The 18,304-nt window shown below is 47.1% G+C and overlaps 1 protein-coding gene across 20 annotated transcripts in view; it reads right to left on the bottom strand.

The window, feature by feature from the left end:
• The window catches only part of rims1b (regulating synaptic membrane exocytosis 1b), a 91,882-nt gene that overhangs the window by 15,101 nt on the left and 58,477 nt on the right, over positions 1–18,304 (bottom strand). For 9 of the 20 annotated variants that reach the window (XM_035405264.1, XM_035405265.1, XM_035405263.1 and 6 more), the window contains 11 exons: positions 17,944–18,115; positions 17,057–17,210; positions 14,763–14,819; positions 12,604–12,757; positions 12,323–12,439; positions 10,700–10,762; positions 6,644–6,733; positions 5,285–5,362; positions 2,862–2,974; positions 1,068–1,183; positions 750–865 (listed from right to left, as the gene is read on the bottom strand). In XM_035405264.1, coding sequence (XP_035261155.1) covers positions 750–865; positions 1,068–1,183; positions 2,862–2,974; positions 5,285–5,362; positions 6,644–6,733; positions 10,700–10,762; positions 12,323–12,439; positions 12,604–12,757; positions 14,763–14,819; positions 17,057–17,210; positions 17,944–18,115 — 1,230 coding nt within the window. Of the gene's footprint in view, positions 1–70; positions 233–749; positions 866–1,067; positions 1,184–2,861; positions 2,975–5,284; positions 5,363–6,643; positions 6,734–7,417; positions 7,535–9,703; positions 9,782–10,699; positions 10,763–12,322; positions 12,440–12,603; positions 12,758–14,762; positions 14,820–17,056; positions 17,211–17,943; positions 18,116–18,304 lie in introns of all 20 variants that reach the window. The other 11 variants (XM_035405267.1, XM_035405266.1, XM_035405275.1 and 8 more) reach the window with 7 other exon arrangements.

Genomic DNA, 18,304 nt, shown 5'->3' with positions numbered 1-18,304 from the left:
CCACCTGACAGCTCTCTGGCCGAGGCGTGTCCCAGGTCGGACCTCCACTCCACCAGGGGGCGACCTTTACCTGACGTCCCCCACGGTGTGCCGCCTCCTCTTCAGCTCTTCAGAGAGGCGACTCTCTCCCTCGCTCCTCCTCTCCTCCGTGCCACTCAGCCCCCACGATATCCTCCTCTCTTTCCTCTCTTTCACCTCCTCCTCCCCATTGCAGCTCTCTAAGGACTTGGACCTTTTTTTTGCGTTCGGCCGCGGACAACCCCCACCCCCACCCCATTCCGTCCGAGCATGCAAGGGTTAACATGCAGAGCGTTGCCATGGAAAAGAAACGACAGACAAGGCAGAGTTGTGAAAAGGCAAAAAGAAACAGCGGTGCAAGGACAAAAAAAAGCAAAAACAGAAAAGCTTCATAATAGCACTTCTCAGATAAAATGCATTATTGCTATTTTTGTGTCTGTGGGAAAAACAAATCTCAGCCATGTAGAATGTTAACTTAAAAAACTGGAAACAACATTTACACCAACAAAACAAAACTGAAGAAGCAATATGACAAAATGATAAATGGAACACAAGACAGAACAGCTAGCATAGAGTTTTAAAACGGCTGAGAAAGCCGTGTTGTATCCTACAAAAGCAGCCAACGACGCCTGAACAACAGACGACGGGAGACAGATCATAGCTCAAAGAGCCACACTGGGCCATTTCTCAGGTCTGCCCCCCGGTGGAGAGATTCTGAAGTGCGGGCTCACCTGATGCGTCCCCTGGGCCTCTCCGACTGTATCGACATGGCCGACACATCGCTGATGTCACTGTCGGAGGACTTGGCGGACATGTTGTCGGAGCTCCTCCTCTGCTCCTTGTAGAGCTGAAGGGAGAGAGAGAGAGAGAATGAGATGGTGGGGGGGGAGTGGAAAGAGGGGGTAGAGGAGTTGGGAGTGGAGAGGGGTGGGGCGGAGCGTGGGGGGATCAATAGGGGTGGAGGGGGTGTGGGGGGGGAGTGAAAAGAGAGGGGGAGGACTGGAGAGGGGGGGAGAGAGCGGGGAGTATGGGGGGTGGGGGCGGCTCACCTCACGCTTGGTCTTGAGCTCCAGCTCCAGGTCCTGGCTGGAGCTGGAGGCGGTGGAGGTCCTGTAGGAGTGAACCTTCATCTGCAGCTGACGAGCTCGCTCCTCCACCGCTAGGGCTGGAGCACAGAGTGAAGGGTGAGAAACACACACTCACACACACACACACACACACACACACACACACACACACGCCTATACACACACTCACACACACACACACCTCTATAACACACACACACACACACACACACACACACACACACACACACACACACACACACACCTACACACACACACACCTCTATACACACACACACACACACACCTCTATACACACACACACACACACACAGATATACACACACATACACACACACACACCTCTATACACACACACACACACACACACCTCTACACACACACACACACACACACACACACACCTCTATACACACACACACACACCTCTACACACACACCTCTATACACACACACACACCTCTACACACACACACACACACACACACCTCTATACACACACACACCTCTATACACACACACACACCTCTACACACACACACACCTCTATACACACACACACACACACTCACACACACACCTCTATACACACACACACACACACACACACACCCATACACACACACACACATCTATATACGCACACACATGCACAAACACACTCCTATACACACAGACACACACAGATCATAACAGAAGGGTACTAGAAGTGAGGGGTGGGCTGGGAGGCACAGAACTCTGAGTATTACATCACTGAGATGGTGATGAAAGCCATTCGGCATTCCTTCAGGTTTCCTAACACTCATTTATTTTTAATAACATTAAACAAAGTATCACCTGTCCCACTGCTTTTCACAGAGAATGAAAAATGAGTATCACAATGACGTATTTTATAATTAAATTTACGGTCAACATGCCAGTGCCAGGCTTGAATTTAAAAAAATATATTTTGATTGTTTTTACTTGCAATGAAACGGCTAAGCGGCAGGAAATTAATTTTGATATCCTGAAATCGATGGAACTCGTTAATCACCGCTGGATTTAAGGAAGTGGGCTGAAGAGCCGAGAGAAAATGGAAAACACTTTAATTCAGGCGGTGTCACCGTGTTCTCGGGGAAACTCTCTCTGCTCCCCTTTTCTCCTCGGCCTGCGTAGCAAGTGCGTCAGTCCAGAGTTCTGAACGCAGCTGACGCGTGTGACTTCCTGTGTGTCACTTCCTGTGTGTCCCATTTTTCAGTCGGCTGCCCAGGGCTTTGCTGTTTCCGCCAATTTGACAAAAATCCGTCAACGGTGCCGATGCGCAGGATTATGCGAGCAGAGAAAAGGGTCCCAGCCAGACGACACAATAATGGAATTTAAACATCTGATATTATTCACAGGAGCTGACACTGCAGCTCACTCAGTCCCTCTGCTCCCAGCGAATAAGCGCCTATCAGACCAGCGTCAGCACCGGTGCGGGGACACACTTTATTACACTCACACACACTGTTTCATACTCACACACACACACACACACACACGTACACACACACAAACACAATTTCACACACACAGAAACGCACTCTTTCACACACACACAGCCACACACACACACACACTCTGTCTCTCTCTCTCTCTCTCTCTCTCATACACACACACACACAAACACAGAAACGCACTCTTTCACACACACACACAGCCACACACACACACTCACTCTCTCTCTCTCTCTCTCATACACACACACACACACTCACACACACACACACACCACACCTTGCTCTATGCTGCTGCTTTTCAGGGGGACCTGCGGCAGCTGCCTCCCCCTGCGGCCTGATGTGGGGGTCCCCGTGGGAGGGGAGTGGGAGGGGCTTCTATGTGCATGTGCTCTGCGACAGACGGACAGCGAAAGCAAGAGGGAGAGGGGGCGCAAGAGAGAGATGTTAGACATCAGAAAGCCCAACAGTGTTTAAAGGAGATGACGCACAAGGTGGCCTCACTTTACATTCTACCATTTACCCACTGTAGCGTTATTTCAGTGCAGAAACGTACCAAAGACTATAAAGACTTTAACAGAACCGAAAAAGGATAAGTCCAGAACACCATCAAAATGAACCCTCTGTACAGAACTATTACAGGTTCCACAGGGTCGAAATAAATAAAAAAAAATACACAACAGACTACAAATCAGTCGGGGCACAGTAGAACACAGGGCATGGACACGTCTTCAAAACCCACCAATCACAAGCACTCATCCTCAGCAGGAAGGAAGACGGCGTGAGCAATGGGACAATCAGTGCAGAACACGACGGTGCAGTGTGCTTGAATAAGAAGCCTGGTCTGTGGACGCACTGTGCAGTGCACCTCTATGAAATGGCACAGGGCAGGGATGGCAGACACTAAAGCAAAACTTCACAAACAGAAATTACGTGGATAATCAGGAAGCGATTGGATGGGCCACAGGAAGTGACTGGAGAGGACAAAGGAAGTGATGGGCGAGAGGACACACAACATGACTGGACAGGTCTCAGGAAGTGATTGGAGAGGACACAGTAAGTGACAGGGGAAAGGACACAGGAAGTGGCTGAACAGGTCACAGGAAGTGGTTTTCCGGATCACAGGAAGTGATCAGAGAAAGAGAAAGTCAGACAGCAGTTTGTGGGGGGAGGGGGGGGGGGGCGGAGCTCCCATTTAGTCCTTGTTCACAACCTGTCCAGTTGGTCTGAGCCCGGGCAGAATCCCCCAAAGGGCATCTGACCCAGAGGCAGTGGCTTTCCTCTGCTTCCCCTTAATATAGAGGTGGGCTGCAGTCTGAAGACCAGGCCCAGTGCAATGGAAAAAGGAAACAACAGAAAATAAAAACAGAAAAAAATCACACACACACACTGCACGCACACACAAGCACGCACGCATTCACGCACACACACACACTCACACTCGCATGCAGGCACACACACACTCTCACACACACACACACACACACTCACACTCGCATGCAGGCACACACACACTCACACACTCACGCACACACACACACACTCACACACTCACGCACACACACACACACACTCACGCTCGCATGCAGGCACACACACGCTCACACACTCACGCACACATGTACGCACGCACACACTCTCACACAGACACACACACAAACACATACAAGAAAAAATACAGACATGAAACAGATAAATGAAGCAGCATCCAATAAGCAGGCACAAAAGAAGGTGAAGGAACTGCATGTCCATAAAATGGCAGACAGACGCAGGGAGTTTATTTAAGGAAAGATGGGAAGGCATTGCCACGATGAACTCAGGGGGAATTCTGCACTCCTCGTAACAAACAGCTCACCAGCTCAAGTAATGCATCTTGCATAAATATGATTTTATGTATCAGCAATCTGAGGAACCCTCACTGAAAGGACTCCCCTCATAGGCTGGTCTGCAAGTACCTCAGATTCTCTTTGAGTAATTCAACTTTGTGTAGAATAATAGAAAATATAAATGGACACAACAAGTAGACAGGAAAATAAATAAAACAATGAATTAATTGGAGGTGGCGCAAATGCTGGTGGTATAAATGCACTTGTTCACCATTTGCTTTAACCATTTGGTCAATTAAAGCAGATACACAGAGAGTCATACAGGGAACATATGTACTGTCGAAGCACAGCGATATCACATGCACACCACCACCAACACAGATGCACACTGAGACTGATCGCCATGGCAACAGTGATTAAGGACGAACAGAACTCTTATGTAGCTGAAGCAGCAACTGGGGGCAGGGTAGGCAGGAGGGGGGGGGGGGCGGAGCTTCTGGGCTCGGGGAAGGGGCGGGGCTGCTGCGCACGTTTCTACTCCTACGGCCGGCTAGCCCACACTCTAAAAAGCGAAAGGGGTACGAAAGGAGGTCCAGGAGAGAGAGGAGAAACTGCAGCGTCTCTCCATGGTTTATTTTACTGAGCGGAGAAGACAAGTAAAAATGGCGCTTGGAGCAGGACGGACCCCCCCCCCCCCCCTTCAGGTTTTTAGAGCGCTCTCTAAAAGCTATACACGGACTGAGTCACAGATGGCTAAGCTACAAGCAGCGGCGGGCGAGAGAGGCGGGGGGGGGGGGGGCGAGCGGTCGAAGGCGGGCTCTCTGAGGCTGTTGGGGTGGGGGGGTAAGAGTGGAGGTGGGGGGGGGGGGAGTGGTACCTGTCGTCTTCGGGGGACGCATGCTGGATTAAAATCCTGGGGCTTGCTGGTCGCCTGCGTGGCAGGGATTGGGAACCCCTGAAGGTGCACCCCCCCAAAAGTGCCCACAAGGGGAGAGACAGGAGAGACACAGGGTGAGAGAGAGAGAGAGGGGGGGGGGGGTGGGCAGGGGTCACCGCTCACCGCTCTATTCTTAAATGTGTTCACCTTTATCTCTATTTAACCAGGCGCCTTCGCTAAGAGCTCAGCTCTCTTTAGGAGCCAAGACCTGGCTGGGGATCGAGGGAATTCTAGAGAACGCCCTGCAGGAAGGTGTCCGATTTGGGGATGAGCTGCTGCACAGCTTCCGTCCGGCTCAGGGGCCGACTCAGGGGCACCCACGGCTCGGGAAACGAACTTCACAGCTGACATAAGAGTCATCGACACTGAGCGTGTGATGTGGGTCATATCTCGATGGCGATAACACGTTCACAGGAACGCACAGTAACATTTTCAGCGCTCAGTGAAATCCAACAGTGATTATTTTAATCCGAAAAAGGATGTTACAAACTTACTCACTCAGAGGGAAATGTACCCTGTCGTTGGAGTTGGTGTATATCTAAAAATGCTACTGTGCTCTCGTGGTCACGCTAAGTGACTCATTCAGCTGGAAGATGTAGTAAATATATCCATGCATGTGGATAATGGATGGACTGACATTGACACGTTTGTGCTGTTTTTACACATTCCATGAATCAAAAAAAGGACACATTTCATGAATCAAAAAAGTACACATTTTTCATGAATCAAAATGTGACTTCTTCCCACACCAACGGGCCAATGTGTGTGTAGCCACTGAACAGGCAGCGCATACGTTAGATGGATGAGACGCTTAATGGGAATCGTTGGTTTTTACTTAAGACAACGTTGGCAGCGTTTAAAAGCTTCACAGAAACTCAGAAACGCTACCATGCAAACATTCCATTTCTACAACAGAGACAAAATGCTTGTACAAATATAACAATCTGTCCATAATAAACAGATAACATTATTATATGATTCCATATACAGGTGTAAAAAATACCAGAAAAAGATTTACTTCATTTCAATTGAATGGTTTAGAGTTCAAGAGACAGGAAACATAAAACGTAAACGAAAGCCTCTGTGATCATGGGGAGGGATTAACGCCCCCTACAGGCAACAAAGCGCTTATACACCAAACTCACCTCTGCCTACCGAGTCGCACACTAGCGCACACACACACACACACACACACGTGCGCACAGCTACTTAAACTCATCCACAGGGAACCAGTATCACAACTCAGAAGGAAAACGGTAAAAAAAAAAGCAAAAAGAAAGCAAAGTTTCTGGCGAGTACCTTTCTCGTTCGGACGAACGGAAACTGGGTTCGGGTCTCAAACAGTTGGTACTGGCACTTTTGACCCTGTCAAGAGAGGGCTGCAGATCGCTAGGGAGCCAGCGCACGGCACCCAGTGGAAGGGGTCGAGAAATAAAGAAAGAAAGAAAGAGAGAAAGAAAGGAAAAAAAGAAGGGAGAGGAGAAAGAAAACAACATGTTAGATACCAAATCATAAAAGTGCACATAAATCTGAACAGGCGATAAGAAGATGAGTTCTAGCGAGGAGCCGGCAGACTGGGGGGGGGGGGGGGGCGTGGGAACATTCCGGAAAACGGGGGGCGTGTTTTCGGCTGGGGTCCTCCAGAGGCACGTGTGCAGAGGAAGCGCCCGAAAAAATGACCTGTCCCCGCCCCCCCATCCCCATCCCAGGGCTGGGGAGAACCTGCCCTACGCCATAAGTAACGGTGAGCTCCGCTGAGAGCCTGTGGAGGCTGAGGCACATCCGTGAGCCGAGCGCTCCTTCCAAACGCGTGCGTGTTCCACAGTGCTCTGCCGCGGCCACTTCCTGTGAAACTGCAGAGATGGGCGGAGCTTCGCCTGGGGGGGGGGGGCTTTATGTGTGTGTGTGTGTGTGTGTGTGTGTGTGTGTTTGCGTTTGAGTGTGTAAGGGGGGGAGGGAGGGGAGGCTGGGGGCCTGTGTGTGGTGTGTGTGTGGGGGGGGAGGGGATGAGGGGAGGGTTGTGTGTGGGGGCCTGTGTATGGGGGTGGGGGGGGGGGGGCCTGTGTCTCTTACCTAAGCGTGATCTCGTCAGTGAATCTGAGCACACGCTGTGGGGTAGCAGGGCGGGGGGGTGCACCACCGTCCGGTCTGAGCAGCGGCTTGGTCTTTAAGCATGCAGGGAGGGTGGCACTATACACACACACACACACACACGCACATTCACACATACACACACACATACACACACACACACACACACACACACACACACACACACACATGCACACACACACGCACACATATACACACACACACATACACATGCACACACACACACGCACGCATGCACGCATACACACACACACGCATACACATGCACACATACACATACACACACACACACACACACATACACATACGCGCACACACACGCACACACACACACATGCATGCACACATACATGCATACACATATACATACATACAGTATATACAGACATGCATACGTAAGCACAAACACACACACACATGCATAAATACACACACATCCAAACATGATGTAAAGAATAAAACTCATTTAAATAAATCAAAAGACCTCAGTAATCAAAGCCAGTAGAGTAAATGAACAGAAGGAGCAGAAGGGCATTGTGGGTATATTCTGTGGACTGCCCGGAGCCAAAGGTGACAGTTTTATTTATTTTTCTTGGCCAATTCACAAAATCTGAATCAGTTAGTTTGTACTCCTACCTGCAATGAAAGTGAAATAAATTAAATTTAACAGCGTCCACAGAAAACCACAAGACATCAGCAGGGAAGCAGATGAACTCAGCACACCAGTGCCAGCGTCTTCATCTACAGTACATCTACAGCAGTCTTTATATACAGTACATCTACAGCTGTCTATATCTACAGTACATCTAGAGCAGTCTTTATATACAGTACATCTACAGCAGTCTTTATCTACAGTATATCTACAGCAGTCTTTATATACAGTACATCTACAGAAGTCTTTATCTGCAGTATACCTACAGCTGTCTTTATATACAGTACATCTACAGAAGTCTTTATCTGCAGTATACCTACAGCTGTCTTGATATACAGTACATCTACAGCTGTTTTATATACAGTACATCTACAAAAGTCTTCCTCTACAGTATATCTATAGCTGTCTATATCTACAGTATATCCACAGCACTTTTTATCACACTGTGGAGCATTTAACTTTTCCTCTAGCAAAACACCTATGAACGTGTAAATGTGGGAGAACAAACTCTTCACTGAGGAAAACTTGTGAAACGCCTCAATTTGAAAATCTCCAAATTACATTCAGCTTAAGTTCCCCAGTTCCGAGAGACCTTCCCCAATGTGAATATACAGGAATCTTTTATGAAGTATCATTCTACACATCCCGAGTCACCCTGAGCATCACTCAGGCAAAATAACCTCCTGTCATTTTGTTTGGGCTTAAGGCTGCACGTGACAAAAAGAGAGAGGAAAAAGATTTTTTTTTTAAATAATAAAAAAACGTTTTGAGGAATTTTTCCAGTCACAGCCAGTAAAAACCCATCCAGGGCAGCGCAGCAGTAAGCATCTGCCGGTCGTAAATAATATGGTAATGTAAAGAGCCGGTTGCCCTCAGCGAAGGCCTCCTCTGCGATGACCCAGCTGGGACAGACATATATGGAGATTTTATGTAATTCTGCGCACAAAGCCATCTGGCAGGCAAAGATGATGTCCTCACTGGCAGTACGACATGTGACCTCCACCATGGTAATGTCACAGAACACCAAAGCTTTTACATTAAGTGATACATAAACACTGATAAATCATACCTCATACGTGTGTACCAAGGTCACACTAATAATACATTACATAAGACGTGGATTTGGCCCAACAACACTGCTGAATGCTAAGTTCCTGTGGAGCTACTCCTCCCCAGGTGACTGGAACTGCATTGTGGGTAATGGCCTACATGTTTTCTGACAGCTCTATGTGGGCACTGGCACTGGGCACTGGGTGCTGGTCCTTATGCGTGTAATATAACGTCAAACTGAGAGACACAATAAAAGAGCAGGAAAGGGGGTTTTCAAGGTCAAAACAGAGAGGTCTGAAGAAGCCACAAGGAACAGCAGCACAATTCTCACGAGCTCCAATCCACAAGCAATGGGGACAAAGCATGCACGGCACAACAAGGACAAGGAGTGGCCATTTTGGGTAAATTTTCTCACCAGACTATATAGATCGAATACGCACAGGGGTGTGAATTATTTGAGGGGGGGGGGGTTTGGGTGAAGCCGAACACATGAGTGTCAGGAGAACGTGGGGGGTTGAGGTCGTCCAGTCAGTTTGACCCCTTACCTGTATATCTCCTTATGAATGCCATTGACTAACAAGGGCATCTTTGGGGGGAGCATTCTACTGTGTCTAGCTGAGCCCCTGATTATGTTAATGTAGAGCCCGCATGCAGCAAGGGGGGGGGATACAAAATATCTCCATTAAATAAAAACATCTCAACTGTCGTTTATCCCTGAGTTAGCCGAATGCTGTGTTTTCTATGCATTTTTCATTGTAAGATTACACAAACCTATGCAATATCCATTAAAAGCTAAGCTGCTGGACGGTTACTGTAATTTTACCAGTTGTGCTGGGACTGTAGCGCTCTATTTAATTGATTTTGTTGGTCATTAAAATTGAGTCAGTAATGAGCATTACGCGGAAACAAAGCAATGTAATTAACGAGGAGGCAACAGGAGTCTCAAACCATTTGCATATTAAAAGATTACGTGCAATATGCGTGGAATAACCTAGCCTGAGCCGTGTTAGAGACATTTCTAATAGCTTCCAGCTAACACCTATAAAATGGCATGGCAATAGTAGGAACACAGACAAAAATAATTTCCTGACACCAGTGTGTTTGAAGCAGTGTGAAGAACATCTGGTGTTATGCCTTTGGAAGATGGGGAAATGGGTCAGTTGCGTCTGAGATGAAAATTTCACAGAGGTGAAGGCAGCTAAAACGGTCCAGAATGCTGTTGTAGGATGACTACATCCCGGGATTAGCACGAAACAACTGGAACATTTTTTTGTTCAAATGAAATGAAAGTGGGAAAATACAGGCGAAAGCACACGCCACCCGTTTTTTCCAAAAACGTCAGTTGAGTCCGCGATGCCACTGACTGACACAAGCATTCGCTCAATCACATTTTATTGCCTGCAACCAAATCCAAATCCAGAGAATTAGGTGAAATGGCGTTTGGGCGAAGGGTGGGTGGCGATGAGGAAGACGATGGTTTTCGACCATAGTATAACAGCGGCGGGGGTTATGGGTAAAGTCCGGAAGGTTCTTTGCTTTACCTGTTTGTGTGCAGGCACTCCGCACTCCCGCCACGGATAGTTCTGCGCGTCATGAGGACCTCACTGTGTTACCGTGGTGATGGATGACATATGAGGAAGTCAACAGCCAGGCACACAACCAGGACACAAAGTAAGACAATGCACGTACAAGTGACAAATATGAATGATGTAAACAACAGAAAGAAATTTTAGAAATTAAGAGTTTGAGAGTTTCCATGGCAAGAAATATAACATCAATAATAATAATAATAATAATAATGATTTTGTTAGTAACATGGAAAACACAGTTGTATAAATTGTGCTACATCACTCTGGGGCATAAGACCTGCTATAAAAATGAAAAAACCTGCTAAGCTCAGCGGATGGTGAGTTAGCTTTGTGTTGTACACTCTTTCCTCTCTCATTTCAAACTAAATCCACTGAAAGGAATGTTTCACTGCAGCATTTAGGAAAATAGTCAGTGCGGGCACACTTGAACCACGTCAGCTCCTCCTAGTGGTGGACCGATGTAAAACAGCTGGTTTCACCCAATAACGGGTATTACTGCACACACACTTAAAAAAAACACTCAACCCTTCTTAGCGCAGGTGTCAGACTCCAGTCCTGTAGGGCCACAGTGTCAGCTGGTTTTTGGGGAGTGTTCAGCACAAGTGGTTCATTTAAGTCATTGATTGGCTAAGGAATCAACACTTAGTTCTCAAGGCATTAATTGGCAGCTGATTGAAAGGAAACCACAAAGACCTACAGACACTGAGGCCCCCTTTACGATTCAGTCTGACACGTCCCGCTTTTTAGGAAGCATCAAAAACTCAGTGCTGTCATACGATCCCAGAAAACCAGAAAAAGTTCCTTCACAGTCTACCAAAGAAGGTAGGCAAATAAAAAGGATCAGAGCCATCGTATCCTGCTTCAGTAGGTGATGTTGTCTCCATCTCTCTCTCTCTCTCTCTCTCTCTCTCTCTGCTGCTTTCTTTGATAACATTAAAGACTGGACCCCTCACGTGTTTTCACACACAAATTCTCCTTTTTTTTAACACTGTGGTAAATTAACACAGCTTAAAACTGAAGAATGAACTTGTGTGGCAACTTGTCAGTATGCTTAGCAGTAATGGTGTTAGGATGTTTTTTCTTAAGTTTCTTCTTCAGAAGTCAAAACATGTGACACAGATACAAATAAATGATGAAAATACAAATATTTGTTGGCCGATGTGAGCTAGACAGTTTATTTTATATCAAAATAAAAGATGTAATAGAAGATTGTTTGAAATGCGTGCTGTCTTAGCTTACACAAGTCCAAGAAATATAGAATTAAAAACTTAACCCCACACACACACACACACACACACACACACACTGACTCCATGCACCTACATGATAAATTTTACTTCTTCCCCACATCATTCAAAGCCTGAAGAGCCCATAACTGCTAAGCCCCGCCCACTTGGATCCTGGACTGCTGTTTATTGGTTCTCAGCGACACCATCAATCATGGATAAAGCTGAATTTGCACATCCTCATTGGCTCACATCCTCACCCCTCAGGTTGTAGAACCCCTCTACCACACCTGGCCCTCGCTACTGGTCCCCAGACTTAGATTCCTTTACCACGCCCAGCTGATGTTACCTGTCCTCGGAGTAGTCCTGGTCGGAATCCTGGGACATGTGATCGTGGTGGCCGCGGGAGTCATGGTAACGGAAGGGGGAATGCGACTGCCTGTTCTGGTGGATCTCGTCCAGACTCCTTGAACCAGAAGTGACCAGAGAGAAAAAAAAAGTGTGAGTTAGCCTAGCATAGCCTAGCCTAGCTTAGCTTAGCCTAGCTTAGCCTAGCCTAGCCTAGACTAGCCTCCATTTGAGACCCAGGTAAAGCAGTGCAGCTCAGAACAACGAACTGCTAACCCTCACCTCTGCATGGGCACGTTGGGGGGGCGGGACCGTGCCCGGCCCGGGTCGTCCCGGTGCGGAGAGACGGAGCGCGAGCGCAGCTGGGCGGACCTCTGCTGCTCGGGCACCGTCAGCGTGCTGGAGCGCTCCCTCTCCCGCGAGTTCCTCTCTGCGGCTGGCCACGCACCGCAGCGCACACGCGCACACACACGCACACACACACGTGCACGCACCGCAGCGCGCACACACACGTACACACACACGTACACACACACGCACAAACACGCGCGCACCGCAGTGCACACACGCACACACACACGCACCGCAGCGCACACATGCATGCACGCACCGCAGTACACACACACGCACACACACACACCGCAGTACACACACACGCGCACACACACACAAAACAGACACGGGAGGGAGACAGGAGATTAATCAGCACAAAGAACCGACTGCACAGCTCAGGAAGCTAAACATCCAACATCTACACAACGTTATCATCTGCAGCACTGTCACAACGTCATTATGCCTCGGCGACATAATGACCACGTCGTAAGGACATTTTTGCGTCAGCTAGGAACTCTGCCACTGCGCGAGCTCGGGCGCCAGGCTTCAGCTACACATCGACGGACGCCTTCGCCCCAAAACTACTGCAGCCATGCGGAACCGCGCGAGATCGGTCCGTCGAAACGATCCGCTCTAGACATGCCAAACCAAAAAGAGCTGGTGTGAAAGGATACCTGCCGTGGTCTTTTAAAAGATTGAAACGCCTCGCATTATTGCGACGCTTGGACAGGAGGTGTGGCATCCTGCTTTGAGTTTGCCAAAAAAATAAAAAAATAATATAAAAATCGGCTAAAGACTGTTAAGTTTTTATCACATCCTGTACCATTTACTTCCTGTATGTAACTTCCTGTCAGATTTATGTAGAGTAGATAGCTAATTTGTAGAACTAAAAGCACACAAATGGATTTAAGTAAAAAATAAAAAACAAAAAAACACATCACCGTTCATAATAACAGATGTAACTTCCTGTCAGATTTTCTGGTATAGTCAAACTAAAAGCTCACAAATGGATTTTAAGCATAAAAGTAAAAAGCAAAAAAAGAAATGCATTACCATTCAGAATAACAGATTAAATAAAAGCCTGTTAGCAAATAAATAATCACTGTCTATTCTGAAGGGTATCTATGGGACCAAGTACTGGTTTTAGGGGAAGAGAGATTGGCTCCTAGTTTCTATAAGATGCCATATAAAAACAACACTAGGCAAACTGAAAACAGCAGTACACACCTCTTCAAAGCTCAATTAGGTCCAAAGTATTTTTTTCTATTCATTTATTGTCAAATAAATGCAAAGTATCCTTTTGTGCATTTCTTTTTTTTAATCTACTGCAGGCTGTTCTTTTTTTTTTAAAACAAAGAAACCTACTGCAGAGCATGCAAAAAAAACAAAATTTTAAAAAAGAAAAGAGATTAGCCGTTGAGGAGGAGTGTGACGCCCCTGAGGGGGGCACCATGCACAGGTGACACAGGTGTGTTCTCGTGGGCGGGTTCTACGGTCCAGCAGGAGGGGAGAGAGGCTCTGAAGGCTTTGATGTTTTTTTGTTTTTGTTTTTTCTAACGGTCCGTGTCTCCACGCCAGGCGAATACCAGGATCTGGCGCCGCCATTTCGACCGGGTCGATTTGACCCTTGACCCCTGTGCGGCCGCCTTGCCCGGCGGTCCGAGCTGTGAGGTTCATATTTTCGGGGCGTGGCCATTTTCAGGTTATTATTATTATTTGTCGGGAAACTTGAGCTTCTCGTGTCAAATTAAAGATTCAGCAACTCTCACGTGCAGAGTGCACAGGCTTCCTGGTGCATCATGGGAGAAGACTCAGTAAAACACCAGAATGACAAGAGGTGAGGGGGGCTTTGGGGGGGCTAAAGATCATGAATGTGGAGCTAAAATTCTGCTTTCACGGCCCCCGGTCCGGGTTCGAGCAAATATTTAGGCCGTATTTTCTCCAGAAAATATCTGGTCCAAAGTTTTTTGGGGTTTTTTTTGGGGGGGGGAGGGGGTGCCCTCTCTCTCCCTGTGCTGGAGGCCTCTACCAAGCACAGTGTAACAGCAGGGAACCATGCCCCCCCCACCCACCTGCGGTAACCAGCGCAACCATGCCCCCCCACCCACCTGAGGTGACCAGCGCTATATGATCATCATAATCTGTGTCAGAGATGCGCTGAGACCCTGCACAGTGTGGACAGACACACACAGCGGTGTTCAGAGCGTCCGGCACACACACACACACACACACGCGCGCACACACACACACAGCGTCGTTCAGAGGGTCCGTCACACACACACACGCACACACACACACACAGCGTCGTTCAGAGGGTCCGTCACACACACACATGCACACACACACACACATGTGCACACGTGCACACACAAACACACACACACACACACAGCGTCGTTCAGAGCGTCCGGCACACACACACACACACACACACGCGCACACACACACACAGCGTCGTTCAGAGGGTCCGTCACACACACACATGCACACACACACACACATGTGCACACGTGCACACACAAACACACACACACACACACAGCGGTGTTCAGAGCGTCCGGCACACACACACACACACACACAGCGTCGTTCAGAGGGTCCGTCACACACACACACATGCACACACACACACACATGTGCACACGTGCACACACAAACACACACACAGCGTCGTTCAGAGGGTCCGTCACACACACACGCACACACACACACACACACACGATAAAACACACACTTAAGCACTCATACACACATATATACACACACACAAACACACACACAGTAGCAATGCCACTTGTTATATCCATCACAGGGCCTTTCACATATACAAATACACTGAAAACATTTATGATTGCCTTTGGAAATGAGCCACATAGCGTACATCAAATTCTATTGCAGAAAATTCTATGCTACAGTTATCAAAAGCCAAAAATTCAAGCTGTTTGAAATTGGTCACAAAAACTGTGCCAAGAATTTAGTCTTTCAGGTAACAAACTGTCAAATGTTTATGTCATACCTGAGTGCCAAAACGTATTCCAGGTTTATGCCAGAGACAATGAGCCATAAGATTTGTCCACTTCCAACATTTAGCTGCATAAAAATATTGCTCCACAAGAATGCCATGATATACCAAAAGTAATTTGATCTGACTAGGCAATCAAAATATACAAATGATTTAAATTATGTATTGAAAACCCCCTGTCTGAACTAAGGAGAAGGCTATTTTGCTCAATTCAGTAAAAGCCCTCTCACTGTAAAGCTAGATTCTATTTGAGCAATCAGTTAAAACTCCAAATATTTAATTCTTGGACTTGGATTTAAATTCTTCATATTGCTCGTATCTTTCTCCTTTTTTCAATACCTATGGCACATCAAAAGAACCTGGATAATGAGTTTAAGTCCCCTTCACCAATATTCATATCGACCCCAAGGACTGCTAATGATTAGCCTCACCCAGTGACGCTCCATGAAGCTTCATAAGACTTCTTTCAGCTTTATGAAGCTTCATGAAGCTTCGTTCAGCTTCTCATCCACTCAGTGGTCAAAATGAGGGATTCTGAGAGTGTGGGGGTCATACAGGGCAGAGGGGCGGGGCCTAGCTGGGGCGGAGCTCTGTTGCTAAGCACCAGCACACCATAAGCTATATTCATAAGCTTCTAAAAAAAAGTGGGAGAACCCACTCCTCTAGCCAGAAGCTAAATTAAAATATATTCCAGAATATGCACAATATAAATATTTAGAAATATAACTATAAACATAACAAATACAAGATCTATATTACTTATTTGTGCAGAGGCAGAGACTAAGATTACAAGGGTATTCTCAAAACTGCATTCTTGAAATTAAATAAAAATATGTCATTCATTACTGACACACTCAAATACTAATATGTATTGCACCACATTGTACATTAGATTAACAAACAATCACATGCAGAATACATGCATTTCCTAGCTCAGTGATTTTACATGGTCATTAACTGTTTTATATTTGTGTTTTTTTTTTTACTTGGGACAATGATTTGGCCATTAGCGACGATACATTTTTATTGATTAATTAACTGATCGATTGAACTTCTTATTGCAGGTGAGGGCCGGGGTCCATTCAGTTTTAACACCTTCAGTTCAGGAAATGAACTGAATTCAATTAAAGAATTGGAAAAAAAAATATCCACAATATTCTATGGTGATTTTTTCATTAGCTAATTGAATTTCAGTTAAATTTCAGAATTGACTAAATTGGGACTTGAATTGAACCCCGACTCTGATTAAACTGTTCACCATGTCAGTACTCAAGAGCCATTTCATTGGCCCACCCCGTTATCAAGTCCGCATGCTGATTGGTCACTGCGGGGACACACGGCGCTCAGACTCCAGCCGTGATTGGCTCTCGCCAGACTTACTCTGCAGCTTCTTGCTGGGGCTGTCGCTGTGTCCGTGGCGACGGGGCAGGTAGGGGGAGGGCTGGGGCAGAGGTAGCGAGGACACGTCGTGGGTCTGCAGCTTGTACCAGTGCGGCAGGTCGTCCAGCAGCGCCGTCTCCAGCTCGATCAGGATCTGTCAGGGGAACGAGCGCCCGGTGAACACGGTCATACAGTCACAGTCATACAATCACAGTCATACAGAACACAGTCATACAATCACAGTCATACAGAACACAGTCATACGATCACAGTCATACAAAACACAGTCATACAGTCACGATCATACAGTCACGGTCATACAATCACAGTCATACAGAACATAGTCATATAGTCACGGTCATACAATCACAGTCATACAGAACACAGTCATACAGTCACGGTCATACAATCACAGTCATACAGAACACAGTCATACAGTCACGGTCATACGATCACAGTCATACAGAACACATTCATACAGTCACGGTCATACAATCACAGTCATACAGAACACAGTCATACAGTCACGGTCATACAATCACAGTCATACAGAACACAGTCATACAGTCACGGTCATACAATCACAGTCATACAAAACACAGTCATACAGAACACAGTCATACAGTCACGGTCATACGATCACAGTCATACTGAACACAGTCATACGATCACAGTCATACTGAACACAGTCATACAGAACACAGTCATACAATCACAGTCATACAGAACACAGTCTTACAATCACAGTCATGCAGAACACAGTCTTACAGAACACAGTCATACAGAACACAGTCATACAGTCACGGTCATACAATCACAGTCATATGGTCACAGTCATACGGTCATGGTCATACAGTCACGGACATACAGAACCTCCAGTACAGTACCTCCCCCAGGAAGTCGCTCTCCTCCTCCTGCACGCGGGGCTGGTCCCACACGGTGATCTCCAGCATGCGCTCCCTGAAGTCCCGCCGGTGCACGTGGGGGTACAGGAAGGTCTGGTTCCATTTCGGCTCCGCGCTCTTCTTCACCGTCTTGGTCCTCCGCTTGCTTTTGTCACTGTCGAGAAGAAGAAGAAGAAGCACCAGGCGCACGGGGTGGTCACTGACGGAGGCCACGCCCACTTCCAGACACGCAACAACCAATCGCAGGCTTGCATGAGGTAGGGACACACCCACTTAACAAAGACACGCCCATTGACCGACACCTGACAGCAGTCACCACCTTTGAAATACATGCCCAGAAATA

Source organism: Anguilla anguilla, chromosome 2, assembly GCF_013347855.1.
Source record: "Anguilla anguilla isolate fAngAng1 chromosome 2, fAngAng1.pri, whole genome shotgun sequence".
Lineage (NCBI taxonomy): Eukaryota > Metazoa > Chordata > Actinopteri > Anguilliformes > Anguillidae > Anguilla > Anguilla anguilla.
Note: the sequence above shows the minus strand (reverse complement) of the source record. Positions and strands in the feature narration are given on the sequence as shown.